This window comes from Dysidea avara, chromosome 8 (assembly GCF_963678975.1).
Source record: "Dysidea avara chromosome 8, odDysAvar1.4, whole genome shotgun sequence".
Lineage (NCBI taxonomy): Eukaryota > Metazoa > Porifera > Demospongiae > Dictyoceratida > Dysideidae > Dysidea > Dysidea avara.
The window spans coordinates 35,576,219-35,596,734 of NC_089279.1; the positions used below are offsets into that span (position 1 = coordinate 35,576,219).

The 20,516-nt window shown below is 35.6% G+C and overlaps 1 protein-coding gene across 1 annotated transcript; it reads right to left on the bottom strand.

Moving 5' to 3' along the window:
* Positions 1-759: 759 nt before the first annotated feature.
* LOC136264980 (uncharacterized) lies at positions 760-3,958 on the bottom strand. Its single transcript, XM_066059743.1, has 4 exons — positions 3,445-3,958; positions 2,901-3,307; positions 1,086-1,148; positions 760-813 (listed from the first exon to the last, which is right to left on the bottom strand). The coding sequence occupies exons 1-4, from the start codon at positions 3,956-3,958 to the stop codon at positions 760-762; spliced, it is 1,038 nt and encodes a 345-aa protein (XP_065915815.1).
* Between the last annotated feature and the right edge of the window lie 16,558 nt (positions 3,959-20,516).

Consider the following 20,516-nt stretch of genomic DNA (forward strand, 5'->3'; position numbering starts at 1 on the left):
GATGTAGTTTTCAACAATGATGGAGAATAGTTTTAATATAACCACCTTTATATCTTGACAGTTTGAAAATGCATCAAACACTTCAAATAGAGACACTAAGATTGGCCGAAAGAATATTATGAAGTTAATATTATGAAGTTATGTACAAGTGAGGCTTTCAACACTAGCCAAACTCCACAAAAAAATTCTATGATAGATAACAATTCATTCTTGACTCCTGATTCTATTTTGAGTGTCTTGAGTGAAAATCTTTTGCAAGAAAAACTTCAGTCTTTGTTGCAACGGCTCGAGCAACTGTAAAATAGATTTAAATTTTTACTGTGGTGCGGTCACATTTATACAACTAACAAATAAGTTGCACATTTAAATTAATTAATTAAGCCTTTGTACACATGACAACCCAGACGTCCATATGGCCGTACACGTACAAATGACACAAAGTGTTATTACATGTCATGTCTTTTCATAAAAACATTAAACACATACACTGTAATATGCATATACTAACTTGAGTCCCTTCCTTGTATCACTAGCCAACAGGATTAAGTTTCACATTAATTTTCATTGTACCATTGCAGGGAGTTGATCTAAAGGAGCTTGGCTGTAGATACAAATGTGTGCATCATTGACCACAATAGTGCACTCTCCATGACAACAGTAATTCTTTGCAATTCTACTTAGTAGAAGACTCCAACACTGCCTGATCTAATGACCACATTGCAAGTTGGACACTGATATATCAATCAGAAATGATACCAACTACTGCCCAGTAGTAGTGCTGTAACCAAGAGCCGAGGACAGAGAAACACTGACCTGTACCACGCACAGTAACACATTAACATGAGCAAATGTAAATAAACATATTCAAACTATACGTACTGTACACATGCGTTCAAAATAACTGGAACCTTATTCTTTGAAACTGTAGCACAGTTTGATTGCATATAATTCTGTGAATCTCTGCACTGCATTTGCCACCAAAGGCTACATATTACACAACAACACAATAAACACACTTGCTGGTAATCAGATTCTTTGATAAGAGTCTACAATCTTGGCCAGGAGCATGTGACACTATTAGTTACTTGATGACTAAGATAGAACAACAAACCAGCACTGATGTATAGTTTCTCTCCACTTGACACTGTCTATACACATACATACTAGCACGTACATGCAACAAAAATAATATTTACATAAACTTCTCATGTTGCACTATGGCATTCTGCATGTAAGTCATCTCCTCTAAGTTTGTTCTTCAACATTAATCAAGTACTCCATAAGTTTGTTTGGCATAGAAACAAATTCTCCTTGCATGATATCATTGAGCACATAAACAGTTATTAAGAAAAGCCAATGAACATCTTCATAGAGAGCAGAGAGTGTGCACCAATGGCTTGCTCTGAAACTAGACGTATAACCTGTCATAAATTTTGCAAAACAGTCTTCTATAAGACTAAGCAATAGTGGCAGTGAATACTCAGGAACAATTCTGTAGACTTAGTGTTGTTTTTTATGTGCTATGTCATTTATTAGTAGAGCAACTAAGTAACAAATTTTGATGAAATCATTCACTAGAAGCTAGGCGTAAGAGCACCAAGTTAAATTTTCTGTGAAGTTGAGGAAATACTGAAATCATTTGAGGTATGCATGGTGCCATGTCGAAATCATTGCATGTTTGGAAACTTTTAAACTGGGTTGTAAACTCATTAATAGCTGGTCAAGAAACCACACAAGTGCATTCAAAATCTTTGTTTCAACTTAAATAGCATGTATGTAGTTCAAGTTTACAGAAAATCTTTCAAAATATGGTAATTTTTAAACACTTCTAATGGAGCCAATATTTCAGTGTAAATACTGTAGTGCAGGCAGAATCCAATAGAAATAATACATTGCACATCTATGCTTCGCATACCTTGACTTTCTGTGCTTTTATTGCAACCTAATAACCTGGATGGATACCTCTCTTGATCAGCTTTTGTAAATGACCATCCCTTGCTTGTCTATGCAGGTGCAAAAACTTCAGTATTATTAAAACTATTAAATACTTATATGGCTTCCCAAATACATTTTCTATTGGCTTTATCTCCTAGCTACAGGTTCTTGGAATGTGATATGATTGGTAATTTTAATGGCACCCGTATCTAATATAAAATAGCTATAGTACAAATCAAGCACTAAGTTTGGTGTTTTTATCAAAAATGAATGTTAACAATGTTTCAGTTTTGCTTAGCTGCTCTACCAGTTAAACCACACTTGCACACTCCTTATCACAGCCTTCACAGGACCTAAAATAAGGCCTTAACACTGCACAAATTTGCGGTGTTAAACCTAAAGTGTGCAGTGATAAATCTGATTTTGTGCAGTGTTAAATTACAGCAATCACTATAAGATAATTACATAATTATGCTTACTATACTCTTGATAAGCATGCAGTCGGAGATCCTCATAAACATGTACATATGGCATGCTATACATGGCTGTAACCTGTGTATAAAATTAAACTATAGTAGTGATGCTGATCTTTATGGATATAAATTCATTATTGACGTTTGCAATTTGTGACTGGCACTACATGTGATCAATTATATGATCACCTATGCATGCCTTATAATCAGAGCCTTTCATGATTATTAGTATTAGTATTAGTATATTACAGGTAAAGAAGGCTCAAGGAGCCTGTAAAGCCTGATCTGTACAAAAAGAATTTAACAAATTTGCAACTACATAGCAAAAACTTATATACAATAATAGTTAACTAATTAATAATCATACAATAAAGTAGACCAGCCACTGTCAAGAAAATTTTTAAAATCATTAAGTGTGGGAGCATTAACTATGTGATTGGGTAAACTGTTCCAGTCATTGATGGCTCGTACAGTGAAAAAAGTAGATCTCACTCTTGATGTTGCTTGAGGTTTAAATAACTTGTAATTGTGACCCCTAGTTGTTGATGAAGTTGCTGTAGTAAACAAATCTGATGTATCTAGACTGAAATGGCTGTGTAATAGCTGATAGAACATTATCATATCTCCGCGCAGTCTGCGGTATTTAAGTGATTGTAAGTTTAGAGCAGTGAGGCGATCATTATATGTGCAGTTTTGAAGATCCTGGACCAATTTTGTGGCTCTTCTCTGTATCTTCTCTATTTGTTCTTGATCTAGAATGTATTGTGGTCCCCAGATGATGTTACCATACTCTAACACTGGGTGGATATATGATTTATACAAGTTGATGAATGTAGCATGGTCGAAATTCTGAAATGTCTTGTGAATAACTGCTAGTAGTCTGTTAGCTTTCTTGGCAACTGTGGTGGTATGATCGTGAAACTTTAACTGATTGTCAATCATTATTCCCAAGTCCCTTACAACATCACAAGATGTAATAGTAGTGCCATCAATTACATATTCACCAAATCCATGAGGTTTACCTAATTACACTTACTAATGTTGAACTTCAGTTGCCATTTCTTAGACCATGCAAAAAGCAAATTTATATCTTGTTGAAGTTGGCAAAAGTCGTCCACAGTCCTGATAGTTCTGAACATCTTCACGTCATCTGCAAATTGAAAAATGGGACTATTAACTATTAAGGGCATGTCGCTGACATATATATTAAACAAAATAGGGTCCAAAACAGAGCCTTGAGGCACTCCACTACTGACACTTGACCAATCTGATGCATGACTGTTCAGTACAACTTTCTGCTTCCTTCCCACAAGAAAATTCTTCACCCATGCTAGCAGCTTGCCAGATATGCCACACCCTTGCAACTTGGAAATTAAACGGTTGTGTGGGACGGAATCAAATGCCTTAGCAAAATCAAAATACAAGATGTCAACAGAATGGCCATCGTCAAGCGTTTTGGTCCAATCGTTCATGGCCAATAACAGTTGAGTTGAACAGGATCTTCCAGGAGTAAAGCCATGCTGATGAGGAAGTATCACATTATTAGTCATCAAATGATCTTGGATGTTGTCTTTAATGATGGATTCCAAGATTCTACAAATAGGCGAGGTCAAACTAATAGGACGGTAATCTGCTGGGGACTTACTATGCTGATATTATCAGGGCTACCAGGGCTTTCAGCTATCATTATAGCACTTTAAACTAACACATATATGCATGTTGAGCCCAAATTACCAGGGCTTTGGCTGTGATTACTAAAGCCTGCCACTGCTCATAATACACTCTGTATAGAATATTTCATTTGTTCTTAATTAAACAGTCGCAACTGAGAGCTATGAATAAAGTGAACTCTTTTCATGCCCATGCACTAATATAGAGCATAACTATGATTATATGCTTTGAGTTTTGAATCATGAATACAGGCACATACCAAGGGTGATAGAAAAGAGGACAAGGGAGCTATAGCCCATATCAAAACGCACATGAAGATACTTAGCCCTCCTTATTAAAAATACTCCTAAAGTTGTCACTGACCAATAGCAACTGTACTATAATATTCTATGGCCCCACACATCAAGATACCGTAATAGAGCTGTCACCCTAAGGCAACAATCAAACAGTAATATAATACTGAAATCATTATCACATTTAGTTTCAGAGAAGGAAATTTCAGATAATTTCCTGGGTTATAGCCATGCATAACGTGCCTGCAGACTCCCTTATATGTTTACTTGCTTCTGAGTGTTTGGACCGTAAGGTAGCTAGGCTAGCTATAGTATGTTCACGTTGAGCTGAATCCTCAAAAACATTTAATTATTCATGTTACACATGATGTTGAAATTTGGCTCATTTGTAGTACTGCTTGACCTGCTAAAAATATTTTGAAATCTTGTCGTTCAAATGTTTGACATAATATTTACGGCCAATCAAAATTTTCACAATACATATTATAGCTGCTTTACTTCTACATAGTATTATTTAGTTAGGCCCCGGTATTAAAATAATATGCCCCTGAATGTGCACCCCATGCAGTGCTTCCTTTGCTAGTGATACACACATAGGAGTCAATTATAATACTTGAGAAAGTGTGCAGTGATAAATAAAAGTTATTTTAGGCACTGCCTTATCAACACCTCAGCCTTGGGTTGGGGCTTAACTGTAATTAAGTCACTGATCATGATTATACGGCTATAGCATTTCAAGAATATGTGTGTGTTTAGTTACTATGGATTATGATATTACAGGTATGAATCTATGTTGATGTGTCTATTTCTGTAATTTAATAGTTTATACAATCCCAGTTATTGCTATAGCATGCACACAATCACTATATTGCTATACATTGTGTGTGTTACACCACAAATTAAATTTAAAAAAATTAACAGATTAGATTTATAATATATAAACATGGTACAGCTACAGCTAGTGTGCTCTCTATGCTAGAAATGGTTCTGGAAAGGGGTGTAGAGTATTATAAATATAAGTGCGCATGTTGCAACAGTAAAAGCCTAAAAATGGCATGAAAATTACAATGCAATAATTATTGTATAGTTCATACATGCTGCATAACTGTGTATAGTCAGGGTACATTATCCAGCTCCTCTAAAATTTGTTCTGTAGCTCTTGTAAGACTTTCAACTTCCTTTATCTTCTCCAGCAATATTGACCAATTTTTGGGGCTAACACCATGGCTAGTACTTAGCCAGTCAATAAATAACTCACGACAACATTTTTTTGGATCCTCTTTGTGTTTTTCTTTTATGTTATTCACAGTTGATATATCATACAACAAAGCAAAGCCTACATCTTCCCATTCTGCTGCTATCTTTGGGATTACAATCTTGTTTAATTCACCCATTTTTGGTTCTACAATGTAGAACACAATACTTAGTTACTAAAAATAACTATTATCATCTTACCACTCGTCAGTGATACTTTAATCTTTTTTGATGAATCAGAAGTTGGTAGATGTGCTGCTACCTCCTTAGATGCTACAAATCAGTTTATAACACTTGTTATAAGATACTTATGTAATTCGTAGACTGTATATATGGTGAAATAATAATGAAAGTTAATAATGTAATAATGAACATGAACAGTGAAGTTGTCAAAGTACAACAAGCATAATTTTGGTGGTTAAAGGAATTTGGGGAAACCAAGGACTAAACTTCTCACTTCAAAGAATTTCAGTTGCTTTATGTCTATTGTTGATGTATCTGATTTGCCCTTGTATATTGTATGTAGCTATGTACATTACTTCTGGACCAAATTCAAGGATGAGGCCAAAATTTAATGGAAATGACAAATGTTATAGCTGTCCAAGTATACCAAGCATATCAGCATCTAAACCATGCACCATTAGAATAACTGCAGGATGCCATAAGATTAAAAAAACTTGCTTCATGGCCCAATCAATGTATTACTTTGTATGTTGAAAAATTCTTGGTACAAAATAGGACAAGAATTTTACAGTTCTTACATAGATAGATTTGTAGGGTCCTGACCCCTGTCTTCACCACCTGGATTTTAGGACAAGATAAAAGAAAAAAGACTGGGAATTACCCACTCTGAAGTGCAAGAAAAACTTATGGGTCATCAGGAGAAAAAGCTATATATGCATGCACTTTTACATGAATCTGTGCTATATAAGTACATTACATATATAGAATTGTACAAATTTGTGTCCTAGATTGGGATACTCTATAATAGAGCAGTCATGTAATCTAATAGAGCATTCAAATTTCTACGTACTGTAAAACATACAACCATCAAATTGGTTTTACACGTGCTTTTCAAAGTACACACTTCAGTGAGTTAGTGACTTAATTCAAATTTAATTTCAAGGAATCTATGTGACCCAGTGACCCAAACTAACAAAACCACCTTTTCAGATGTCTGAATTTGACAACTCATAACTTAGTGGCAGATTTAGGTGGGCTTCTGTGGTTTTGATGGAAACCCCTTTTTAACATTTAGCTCAGTGGAAGTAGCTAACTACGTAGTTCTATTATTATAATTTATCATGGCAAAAAACTACATAATGCTGTATTTCAGTAACATGCATACGATTGCATTCAACTAGCATCCATTGTAGCTATCAATCTCTCAGCAACATTTTCCTGTTCATGGTCACGCTGCATTTAGAATGATCGAGATACTCTAATAGAGCAGTCAGGTAGTTACCACAACTTTTGCCCTGTTAGCATATATTTTGAAGCATGGAAAATAATGGGTTTTAAACTTAAAAAAAACTTAAAATTTTATCCTAGAGCTTCTATAATCTTTAAAATTTTCTGGAGCCATGTCCTTGCAGATGCCTAATTAGACTGTTTTATTCCACGTATTCATTATATTTTTAGAAACTCCTAGATCTGCCACTGTAATTTTGTACAGCTATAATGAATGTACTTGAAACTATGTCACTTTGTTGTGCACATGCTGTATAATTTTAGGAAAATTTTAAGTTGCCTTCTTATTTACAAAAAGTAATCTTATTTTTGTGAAGTGCAAATAACCATGGCTCTTTGCCATATAATTATATAAGTTGTATTATGAGGTAAAACACAAAGCCATTTTTATCATGGTGTACCTATTATCAATACCCTGTGTTTCATTCCTGGTGTTCCTGTACTATATTGTAGCCATATTGTATTTGTATGGGGCATACAGCTCATAGATGAGATGACTCATTCACGGAAGGTTAATGAAGATGAGGGCATCCACTTGGAAGATAGAACAAGTTACTCCCCTACACCTTGTAAGTTTGAGACACGAATGTTTTATATGGCATGTATAAATAGACTACATGTACTTTATAGACAGCTGTTGGAGGAATTTGGAATGGTTTATAAGGCAATGTATAAATACCATAATTCAATTATAATCCACACTTTATGCTGCTTATATTTCTGGTCAACCTCCTGTACAATCACAGTGTGCCATATGGTTCAATATCAGAAACCTGCATGTTCCTCTTTGCAGAGTGTGTTAGAGCTACATGCATATTATGTATTCTTACTTGTCGTAAGTGGCATTCTAATATCCAAAGTTTCATCCAGCTTACGAATTTTTGGTGGCTTTGGTGATAGAGCAGCTAATATTAAAAAAGGATTCATGATTATGACAGTTCCAATGATTGTGAATAAAACGTACTAGCTATATTACATAAATATATATATTTTGGGTAAGTTCACCATTCTAGCAAGTACCTATGAATGAACATGGATCTGCATGTATGTACAGTAAATAGCTGTAATTATCCAGCAATGGCCCCTAGGCACAATGGTTTTTTGGGGCTCTTAGGTTGGGGCTCTTATTACAGTATATGAATAAAAGTGGAGGGTGGTTGGTATCTGTGGTGGTATACAGTTACCGAAATTATATCACAGCACACTTAGCATGCTTTTAAAATGGTTTGAAGGCATGTCCCCACAGAAAAATTAACTCTTTGAGATTAAGTTTTTGGATGCAGTTTTCACTAAAAATTACCAATGCAAGCAAATACTGTATGAATGATTAACAAATTTTAATTGATACAATCATATAGGGCAGCAGCTAATACCAAATGTAGTATATATAGCACTTAAATCTTATTTATTACTTTCAAAGCAGCAGCAGCTTTGCATTTAGTGCATAACTCTGCATGCTAAAGACTGACTATTCTATTAGAGTAGCTGACTGTTTTATTAGAGTATTTTGAGTTTAAAATTATCCTACTTTCTTTACTAATGGCACTACCTATGTTGGTCCAGCATAACTAAGTGGCTAGAGCTTGGCCTGGTAATCAAAAGGTTCCAGGTTTGATGCCCATTTGGTGTTGCTGTTGTTTCTTTGAGTAAGAAACTTTACTCACATTGCTCCAGTCTGCCCAGTTGTATATCGGAAACCTGGTGGTCTGGTGTCATCTGGGAGTGGGGAAGCAACGCACTTAGCTGTAATATCAATGGGTACCTGGTGATTACTGGGGAAGCATGCCCAACTGTCCTTGTCTCACTTAGTGATGTTGGGGTTGTAAAACTTTGGGTTTTGCAACCTCTCTCGGGGAGACTTGGACAGTCCTGCTGTGGGTTACTATAGCAGGAGGATTTGCCTGTACAAGACTCAAGTGCATGAGTGATGCACAGGCATTCCACTGTTGGTTCACTGGCAGCAATGTTTTGCATGGCTTCCGTAGGCTTTGCTTTGTTGGTACAGTACTACATCTTTAGTTGAGCAAAGTGCACATGGCATGCATACATTTTACTATTTGAGGTTTGTATCTGGCCCTAGATTGGGACCCTGACCCTAAATCCTGGGGCCTAGACAATTGCCTACCCTTAAAGCCAGTGGGCCAGTCTTGCACGCTAGATGTCCTGCATATCATATTACTACCTGTCATCTAAATAAACTTTTACTCAGAAACATTTTTGATACCAGTCTTCTACATGGTGGAATTCACTTCCTGCTAGCATACCAATGAATTTCGTGGCAGCCTCTAGACTTACCGTTTAGAAGGAACTGTCAATTAATTCAGTTGTTTTGTGCTTGTTTTGTTGTGTATTTTTTGTATAGTTAGTTGTAATTAGTTTTGTATGCTGTAGTACAGTTATTGTTTATAGGTTGTAATGTTCTGTGTACACTCCAGTATGAAAGAACGGCTTTTTGCCGAGTACTTGGAGTTTAAAATCAGTCAGGCAGTTGTGGATTATACAGTTAATATTCTTTATATTTTAATAAAACCCCTAATACCTATTAGATTATATGGTATGACATCATTTCTTTAGTTATTTAACATTCTGAATATACAGAAAGTCTGATATGCATTTTAATGCAACTATTCAAATTTGTACACATACAGTGGAACTCACTTGACTGTTTATAAGATATGTTGCAACTTTCATAATGTTGTGATGAATTAACACCCTATGAAAAATGGAAGACAACGGTATATAGCTCAAAAACTTATGTATGCAACAGCAGCAAATCAATATCACATTCACAAAGCACAAATTTAATGCTACAAACCTCTTTAAACCAGATTCTATGTGCTTCTCCAATTTTAGTTTTGTGTGGTGGCTTTCTGGTACATGTCAAAATATTATTTTTGGGTAAACAAGACTTAAAAACTGCAATGTGGTCATCAGTGCTATACTTTTCATCGGCATGGCAATAGAAACCATATTCAATTTTGTTATAATCAAACTTTAATTTCTCACAAACCTTGCTCATACACTTTTCTAAATCAGGAAGAATATCACTGTGATGTGATGTGTCAGCATCTTTGCTGAAATGTTTTACTTGTAGTTCAAGGTAATACATTTTATCATGCAAACACAAGTAGATCTCATCCATTATGCAGAAAGTCATCACATTGCTGTAGTGTTTGACGGCATCACTACCCAATTGATGTTCCCAACCATTAGGAGTGTCAATCAGTAAGAGTGCAACAAGTGAACAAAAGAATCCACGAGGTAGGAATCCTGATGAGAAACGGATTAACATTGGCTCACTTAGCAGAATTCTACAGTTGTCACTGTAATGCATTGTACTGGGAAGAGAACAAAGGAAATAGTAATAATCATCGTTTTCAATGTTTACATCAGTGATTACTTTTAAGTGTCTTAAAATTTTAATAAAGTATTGTATCTCTTCTTGATTACCACCATCTAACTTGACATATCCTCCTTTCTTTTCAAACAATTGTTTTGCTAATAGCCTTTTTTCTCGAAACATTTCTCTTAAACCATCTTCATCAAAGATTACATCCTCCAAAGATAAGCGCATTATTTTAGCTAAATTAGTAAACAGCCACTGAAGATCAATTACAATCCAATTACAATTATCACAAAATTCAAAATATGCCACAATTCCCAAATCATGAAAGAACATCAAGGAAGTATTTATTTCCATTTCATCAACTATTGATGCATTTTCTAAAGCAATTTTTTTGTACTCTTCAAAAGAAATGTATTTTATATTGCCATTGCGTAATTGCTGTATTTCGAGCTCCATGATCATCCAAGTCACAGGCAGTTCTTTGGGCTTAATATTGTTGGTTATATCTTCAACCTGTTTACGTATGCGTTTAACTTCAGTATCCTCCGTTCTACTGTCACCTGCAGTGGTATTGTCTACTGGAAAAACTAAGCTTTTTTCGGCTCGTAGAACATGTTTACAATTTCTTTCTTTTATAATACAACTCAGTTTATCATTAACTGTTCGCAATATTTCTAAATTGTTTTTAATCTCATCGTGGTGTGTGCCAACAAAACCAATGTGCGATTTTTCAGAAACACAAATGCATTGTGGAAGAAATTCTTTTGTTGATTCCACTGAATCAGTGTTTAAACACATTAAGAGTTGTATCATGTCTAAGTTTGAGTAATTCAAAAAGTACCTTGGAGCTTCCTTGTATTTCTCTGTTTTATAACGCACTAAAACTGGATCATCAAGCATTTTAGTCAAGTCATGAACCACAAAGTTGATAGTAGGCATACTGTTAATGGCTGGTAAAAGTGAAATATATTCCGGTTGACCTCCACTATCAAGTACAGTAATTAATCTCACTGTATTATCTATTTTCAAAGAATCAGGAAGTGTTGAACTTTTCATAATATTCTTTTCCACATCTAGTTTTGGTACAATATCATGGTTATATGGCACTGCAATGTCAGATACAACAGTAGAGCTGGGATGCTGAACTTGCTGTGGTGGAGTTTGTACTTGCTGTGTTGGAATGCTTGATGGTTGTAATTCTTGTACTGAAATGCTCTTTTTTTGTGATAAAGCATTTGATGCATCAGAATTAGATGTTGCTGTAGAGCTGGGTGCTCCTGATTGCTGAATGTTTAGTGTATCACTGGGTTTAAATGCATGAGACTTTACCAATGATTTAAAGTGCTGTAATTGACCTTTGTGATCAAGTTCCACCCATACTACTTCATCTTCTTCCTTGAACATACCATAGTTCTTTACAGTTACAGCTTGTTTGGTATCCATTACATCAGTGCTGTTGTATTCACTGCAAAATTTTGATGTGAAAAGCAAACGACAAAAGCTTGATTTTCCAGCGGCAGCTGGTCCACACAATAAAATTTTTGTGTGTTGAATTTTGACAACCATGTTATCTTTCTTTGCCTTTACCAAGTACTTGTAATACTCCGTGTATTCATTAGCTATACAGAATGTGTAACAACAAGACTTACACACTTATTTGTTACAGTGTAATACACCAATTTCATAACTAACAAGTGTAAGGAAAAATTGGAAATTGTACAACATAGAAATAAAAGGCAATGAAACAAGTACACCTGCAGCTATACTAGCTGACATTTAATTCCTACTTCAGCCTGTCAATAGTATGTCATGACTGAAGTAGGCTTAAAAATAATGTCTCCTAGTCTTGTAGATTATCTTCCTAGTTTCATTGCTTTTTTCCCCTAAAACGTAAAATTTCTAGTTTTTCCTTACTCTTATTATGTACTCTTGCTTACACCTGTTTACTTTTTTGCAGTAACAGAATTCATTACCATCACATACCACATCAAAGTAAAGAATGTGCCAGACACATTAATTGTGTGACTGAATGTGAGTCAATGACTAAAATACCAAGTTGCCATTCTGCACAGCATTACAAGCAAAGAACAGTATAAAAAGTGCTTCATGCAACATGCAATCAATCTAGTCACACCAAAGAAAATAAAGCATTGATGTCATGCCACGAGATACACCAATCAAAACCTAAGTGGTAGTGGGAAAAGATATGGGACACCAAGGAGGACAAAGGCAAGTCTTGGGCCATAGTGATGTCAATCAGGAAAGATTGACATCACTATCATAGCCTTATCCATGGTCAAGTTGCTTGGCTAGCTGGAGGCATTAGGCAATCAGTCAGTCAGTTTGCAGAAAATGCATTTAAATAAAAATTCATTGAAACATGTTGGAAGGGTTTGGGGTCGTTCTGAAGACAATAATGAGTTTGGTTACACCTATAGTCAATACTGCCAAGCTGTTATGAAGTGAGACTGGTTTTTGGGTGATCATAATATTCTTATAAGAAAGTCTTAGCTAACCTCCATCATCCCCTACTATACACTGCTGCTGTACTGTATGATAATGCTAGGTATACACATTCCCAGTGCTGTGCATTGGCACGTGTTCTGTCTGTCTCTCCAATAGCCTCTATACATTGGTCTGCAATTGTGATTAAAGCCAGTCAAGATTGATTTTCTATCCAATCAACTTTTGTAAAATTTTCCTGACTATTGATTCTATTTATTTTTGCTATATTCTAGTGCACTCAGCACTACTTGCATGCAGTTAAGAGTTGTAGTTTTAACTGTCTTGGGAAACAGCTTGATCATTGTCCTTCATGGCATTTAAATTGGTCTTGTCTATTGATCCTTTTGCTTTGACTGTAGGTGCAGATTGCAGTACAGGGGCAATCAGAGTGACCCCCTTGTGTCTGCTTTATGTCAGCAGTAGTGATGAGATTTTACCAATTATTTGATCAGCTGATACTGAATTCACCAATCCGATGCTTATGTTTACTAAAAGTTTTGTAAAATTGCAATTCTAAAACTTTATTTTTGTCTTATTATTAAAAAAAACAACAATATCAGTAAAAGTAATCGGTTACTTCATCAGCTACATAATTACTGATACCAATACTGCTAAAATTTGGCTGATAAACCAATTTCTGATTATTTAACCAATTAATAGGTGCTTAACATCCTATGTCAGCTTGGCCCACATGCACTCAGTAGCACTCCCTACTCCTGCTCTATTAATATAGCAAGTTCTAAGACATACCAAGCAGACTGATTGTGCCCATGCATGTCCTGGGTTGCCAAGTGTGTCAATTTTATACAAAGTGCATGAGCATGCATGATTACCTTAGTTAAGTCAGGGTTTGGCAATGTTAGCACAAAAACAAGGGAGGGTGGGTGGGTATTTTGGCATGCTTAAGACAGATTCAACATCTGAGACAGGATTCAGGATTCAGCACAAGTAAATTCAAGTTAGTAGCGATCATGTGATCAATGTGCGCATGTGCAATGGTATCGAAAGTTATCGATAGATAGGCTCCCTTGTCTGTTAACGTGGTAAATTGTGTATTACTAGTCAGGAGTATATACCCATATAACAGTGTTGGGACATTTACTTATTCGTTACATATTACATATTAGTTACAGTTACATATTACCCATAAAATAAAGTAACTATAATAATATTACATATTATATTACTTTGTGTCCACAGCCTCAAGCTATGACGTGTGAAACTGTCACCTCATCAGTGATCACTTGACATGATCGCATTGTTGGACAATGCGTAAATCTTGATTATAATTCTGGTGAATAAGCTTCATTCATTAATTCGAGGTGGGCTTCGTTACTTCATTGTGACTAGACATTACTAAGTGGATCACTAATGAGATTAGTAATTTCGTTATTTGTAGTAATAAAATTACTTAATTTAGACTTGTTCAGTAACTTCATTACTTAGGTAGCATGTTGCATTGTGAAGTAAAGTAACTTGAGTTATATTACTGGTTTTTATAGCATATTTCATTATATTACTTAGTTACCACAAAAGTAATAATTATTATGTAACGTGTTACATAACGTTACCCCCAACACTAGGTCTACAGTGTAACCTGTCTCCTTTGTTTAGGCACCTCAACCCGCAAAAATGGACACATGTATGGCTTTCAGTGTATTGACAATAAAGAAGAAACTGGTTTACCAATTATCAGTTTACTGCTTTCAGTGTATTGACAATGGTTTAGGAGGATGTATAAACAGTGAACCCAGAAACTAAGGACCAGGAGCACATGGAATCCAGTTTACCGTTTTATTCCTATACTGGATGCTTTTCAAGAATCGTACAAAGTCCGGTACTATTATTGGGTAGCCAGATACATAATTGTACGTAATGTGTTATTTGCTGCTACTGCACTATCTCAGTCTGTCTGTATAGTTCACACTAATAATTACCTTTCTGATAATTGCAATCTTCAACATTTACCTACCTCTGCAAGTCACATTTTATAACTGTAGTCTCATGTGGCTAGACAATTATCAAGGTACCTAAAAAAAATACAAACTACTCTAAAAAAGGATCTGGACTGCTTAGCACAGGCTTCTCATTCTTTTTACACTTCCAGGGATTAATAAATGCTAACAAGTCTTCGCATTTCTGAAGTATGGAGTCTATTTGTCGAGCTGTTTGTGCCACCCGCAATGATCACTTCATTGAAGAAGCTGGGAATATTGTTGTTTGAACAGAGTTTCTGATGACATAATGGACTATTGCATGTGCTCATTATTAAGCATGAGTGCAAGTGGCCTTTGTAGGTGCATACCGTTTCAATCAATACAGCACATGCACCATGATGGACACCAAGTGGTCTGGCTATGCAAGACAGACAGTCAGACACTATGACTTGCAGCGGTACATATCTAGTACAAGAAAAAGGTGCATAAAAGTTATGAAGTGCTTAATTTTTCAAGAAAGTTGGTTGCCCTGGTCCCCAGTATCTGGGACCAGTATTTATACCAACCCCAAGGAAAGAACCTGAAGGTTGTTATTTACTTGTTAGGTGTGATAGCCTCCACTGAGATGGTACATGTTTATAGCCCAGGGGAGTGTTTCTTGGGGCTTCTATAAGACCGCTTCGGATTGTTGCATATATTTATTATCTTCAATTCAGTATACGTACTTGTACTTTGACAACAAAATGAGTCAAGTCACCGACAATTACCACTAATATATTATGGTACAGCAAAGAAATTAAAAGTACTTCTATATACTTTAGTATGATTTATAAAAATAATTAAGTAGAAAGTAAAAATGGCATCAAATATCACATAATAGCAGGGATTTATACTCTTCTCAGTGAACAGCATGGATATGTTAAAAATATTACAGAACTAGTTTCACATAGCTTGTTGCTTGGGTATTTATTGCACAATTTTTGTATACACACAGTAATTTTCAATTGAAACAGCTATGTGATACATTCATAGTTTCCCTTTTTTTAAAGGCTGGATGACTGGTTGTCATTATGTTTAGTACTGTGTACTGCTTATTTCAGAGTATAGCTTGCAAATCTAGACCTGTTCCCCATGAAAATTTGTCTCTTAAACTACATAATTGCTCTAGGCATCTTTTTAATTGGCTTATATCCTTTACACACATAAGTGGTGATTGATCAAACAGTTTTCAGGCTACCACTAACAACTGAATATTCTAACCCAGAACCATTACTTTATGTTGACGAGTTGCCCTTTGTGATGCATCACTGAACCATCAAATTTAACTGTTTGCTGATGACATTGTCGTTTATAATGTGGTTAAATGCTATTGAGATTACAAGATGATCTAAATTGGATTTTTTTTGGACTGTTAAATGGCAACTTAGACAAAATTCACAGTGGCTCTCTACTTAAAACTGCAGACTAACAATATAAGCTCATACTCACTTTTGGATCACCCTCATTGATAATGCTGCAATGTCTATTCCTTCTTTCCTTCTTGATACGTATATTCACATCATTTGCAGCAAAAAGTTCTTTCTCACATTTACTACATTGATAGTTATACACAAGGAGAAGGAAAATTAGTGTGATCATAGCCATAAAAAGTAGTGAAACAAGGGAGGTTGCCTACACCTGCAAATACATATGCTAGTGCACGTGGATATTTAATCCCTATACCCACAACTAAATTAGGGATTAAATGTCCACCAGCATATTTGCAGGTGTAGGTGACCTCCCTTTGTTTCCACTACTTTTATCCCTAATTGCACTTCAAAATTCCTGCTACTTGTCTGTCACGTTTTCAAAACGCAATTATGACTGGTAAACCGGTTCATCAAACGAAATAATGACACCATAATTAACGCTTTTGTCTGAACGCACGCCCCAATTAGCAATTACTGAAAAGTGAAGTAGCCATTATGCTTCATTGTAGTGTTAAAAAACGGGAGAACATTATGAGAAGTGCCTCTGCAATCAGTCTAGTCACTACGGAAATACAAAAGATTTCGTTACATATGTAGAGAAGCCATATGCACTAGCTACCACAAATCAACACCTTATGCTGCTAACAAGGAGAAATGGGACACAAAGGAAGACAACAGTAAGTCCATAATTGCATACACTGGCTATATAGGTATAATAATGCTAATGCATCACAACCATCCCTATAAGGAACTCTAGATCATACTGGTGACAGATAACAGGTATTAAACGCTCAAGTATTAAGTATAAAATACTCCTTTGCACCTTGGGTGCTTATGGGCTCCTGATACTAGTGTATTTAAAAATTATTAAGAGATTCAATAGGAATCGATAAAATTAAGTGATAAAAACTAGTGAAACAATATAATATGAATATTATTACAGCATAGCTTTGTGGGAAAGTTCTTGTGGAAAAATTCTTACAATGACATGTCATAACAATATTATTTTGTTCAATGCCAAAATAAGAATTTTCCCACAAAGCCATGTACTATCATTTGTATATCTTGTTTCAATAGTTTTTATTGTTTGGATCATGCTTCATTTAATACAGTAGTATGTTTAGTTTTTTTTGTTGTTGTAGGGTATAGCTATGGCATACAAGTGTGATTGTTCTATTGTGATTTTACTATGATTGAATACACTAATCATAGTATATTACCTATGATTAGAGTATCTTGAAGTGACTGGCCTACTGGGCATGGTCTTTCCATGCCATCGTGTTACCAGTAAGAGGCGTAGTCGATATGACTAATTGCAATAAGTACATTTAGATCACCAAGGAGCATGTTGTGGCTCTCAATCATTATTGGTGCTGCTAGATTGTAAAGGGGCATGATCAATCCTGACATGCAGCTATGAGTACGGTGTACTAGCTAGTAGTACCATACTTCTTACAGCAGTTTGAGTGTTTTAAATAATTTATGGCATCTAAATACGGAAAGTGTCATTATGGAATAGTAATACCACTGTAAGGCTTTGTTGCATGAAGATTGGAAAGGCAAGGCACAGAATACACATGCCACTGGTGAGTTTGATATTGTGGTGTAATATGGTGGTCACATGATGCATTGTTTAGCCTCTAGGATTATGATTGTGATCAGGATGGCAGGCAGGCAGGCAGGCAGGATGGCAGGCAGGCAGGCAGGATGGCAGGCAGGCAGGATGGCAGGCAGGCAGGATGGCAGGCAGGTAGCTAGATTAAAATCAGGTTTGGGAGGTTTTCTTTAAATTCAGTATTCGTTCTTCTGGAATTATTTCATTGAATTTAATGCTACAAGTACACAAAAAAATTAGAAATTTTCAACTAGAGTAGGGATCATAGCACATTGATAAAAAGTACTGAAACAAGCTGGAGTAGCGCATAATATTACATCACAGTAAAACAATATGAAGTGTTATATCCCTACTGTGCTCAAGATGGAAATGCACAGTAGGGATATAACACTTCTTATTGTTCTATATACTGTGATTAAATATTGTGCACTACTCCAGCTTGTTTCAGTACTTTTTATTCATGTGCTATGGTCCTTACTCTAGTTGAAAATTTTAAATTTTTTGTGCACTCTTTGTTAACTACAATTGTTATGACTGGTGAACACGCATACCACATCAAAAGAAAAAAGGTGCTGTGCACTCTAGCTATCAATCATCATCTGAAAGGTGAAATATCTAGTACACTTCGTTGTCAGCTATGTTCAACCCATTATGTAGCATTGCGAATCAAGAATTATTCATAAAGCACCACTGCAATCAAAGTAGCCACAATGGAAAATACGGACAATTTCCATTATGAAAGGAAGCCATCATGTGCTACGTCAAATCAATACGTTCGACTATTAGCAAAGATGAATGGGACACAAAGGAGGACACTGGTAAGTCCATGAAGAATGCACTGTACGTACTGCAGTATGCCAAAAGGCACCTCTTGGATCGAAGTGATGTTGAACAGTGAAAAAATCAAGCCTGTAGCCTTAGCCGTTATCAAGTTACACTTGTCTGAAGGCAGTTACTTAGTCAGTGGAAAGTTCTGTTAAATATATATATATTTTTACTGGTTTTTGCAATTGAATTCGTTGCCTTTACAATTGACTTCGTCCCGTTTGCATTAGAGTTTGTCACCTTTGCAGTAGAATTTGTCCCATTTGCAATTGATTTGGTCACTTTTGCATTAGAATTCGTCATGTTTGCACAAGAATTCATCTGTAACAAGATTGGCAGCTGCTGTTAACATGAAAACAAGATGTAGAGAAGCTCATGTATTTCAACCACCATGTATTTTCGGATACAATATTTCCTAGAGGAGCAACAAGACTCAATCAATTATTACACTATTACGAAGACCTATGACTATAACCTCCATATATAAAATATAAAAGGATTTGGTTAGATCGTGTGGCTGCAGTGACCTTCGAAAACCACTGTCCAAAAACGTTGATGCTCAGACAACGACATGTGAACTCGGATGCCACCCTCTACACTCTTCTCATGCAACTTCAAAAGCTATTGTGTGGTAGTGATTGATAGAGCTAACCTTGAGCTACCCCATGATATAAGCAGATTAATTTTTTATTAACTGGCATTGTAGATAGCTGGTTTTGCCCAGAGGTGGTAACTTGATCAAACGTTGGATGCAAAAAATCATTTTATTTTCGGACTTTTCAATTATTTGTGATAATTTTGGTATTTTATGACTTTCAGTAAAGCACTAGTTTAAAAGGTTTTTAATGCAGCAATTGAAACACAGGTATAGGGTGTTTTTCGTCAATTCTAGGCGGAAGAAGACAAGCAACATGTAGCTGCAGTATAGTACGTCTATACAAATTAACTAAATAAGGCCACTCCTTTTACATTTTTGATATTATCGAAGTCAGCAATAAACTGCAACAGTGTGTGAAACCTTGCTATATACCACATATATGACTGTTCTATTAGAGTAGTTTATAGGTTGAGTGCATTTCACTTGTTAATTTTCATGTTGTAAATGCCCATATTTTTTCTAGAATCTGTTCTGGAACAAGTCATAGATGTTGGGTCATGCAAACACGAAACCCTGTAAAATTTAACCAGCAAAATTCGCTCAAAATTATATCATATATGTGGTAGCGAGGTCTCACACACTGTTGCAGCATATTGCTGACCTCCACTATCTGAAATTAACTTTAATAATATCAAAAATGTCAAATGAGTACTGTGAACCGGTGTGGCCTTGTTTAGCTAATTTGTATACACATACTATACTACAGCTATATTTAGCTTGTCTTCTTCCGCCTAGAATTGACGAAAAACACCCTATACCTGTGTTTCAATTGCTGCATTAAAAACCTTTTAAGCTAGTGCTTTACTGAAAGCCAAAATTATCACAAATAATACAAAAATAAAATATTTTTTTGCGTCCGACGTTTGATCAAGTTACCACCTCTGGAAAAAACCAGCTATCTACAATGCCAGTTAATAAAAATTTAATCTACTTATATCATGGTGTAGCTCAAGGTTAGCCCTATCAATCACTACCACACAATAGCTTTTGAAGTTGTATGAGAAGGGTGTAGAAGGTGGCATCCAAGCGCACATGTCGTTGTCTGAGCATCAATGTTTTTGGACA

What these genes read in the sequence shown, in the direction of transcription:
- LOC136264980 (XM_066059743.1), bottom strand. Translation starts at nt 3,958, where the DNA reads ATGACTAATAATGTGATACTTCCTCATCAGCATGGCTTTACTCCTGGA. An exon ending in GCAACTGAAGTTCAACATTA is followed by an intron (nt 3,308 to 3,444) that starts GTAAGTGTAATT and finishes ATACCACCACAG; the next exon opens with TTGCCAAGAAAGCTAACAGA. An exon ending in TGTTCTATCTTAGTCATCAA is followed by an intron (nt 814 to 1,085) that starts GTAACTAATAGT and finishes TGCGTGGTACAG; the next exon opens with GTCAGTGTTTCTCTGTCCTC.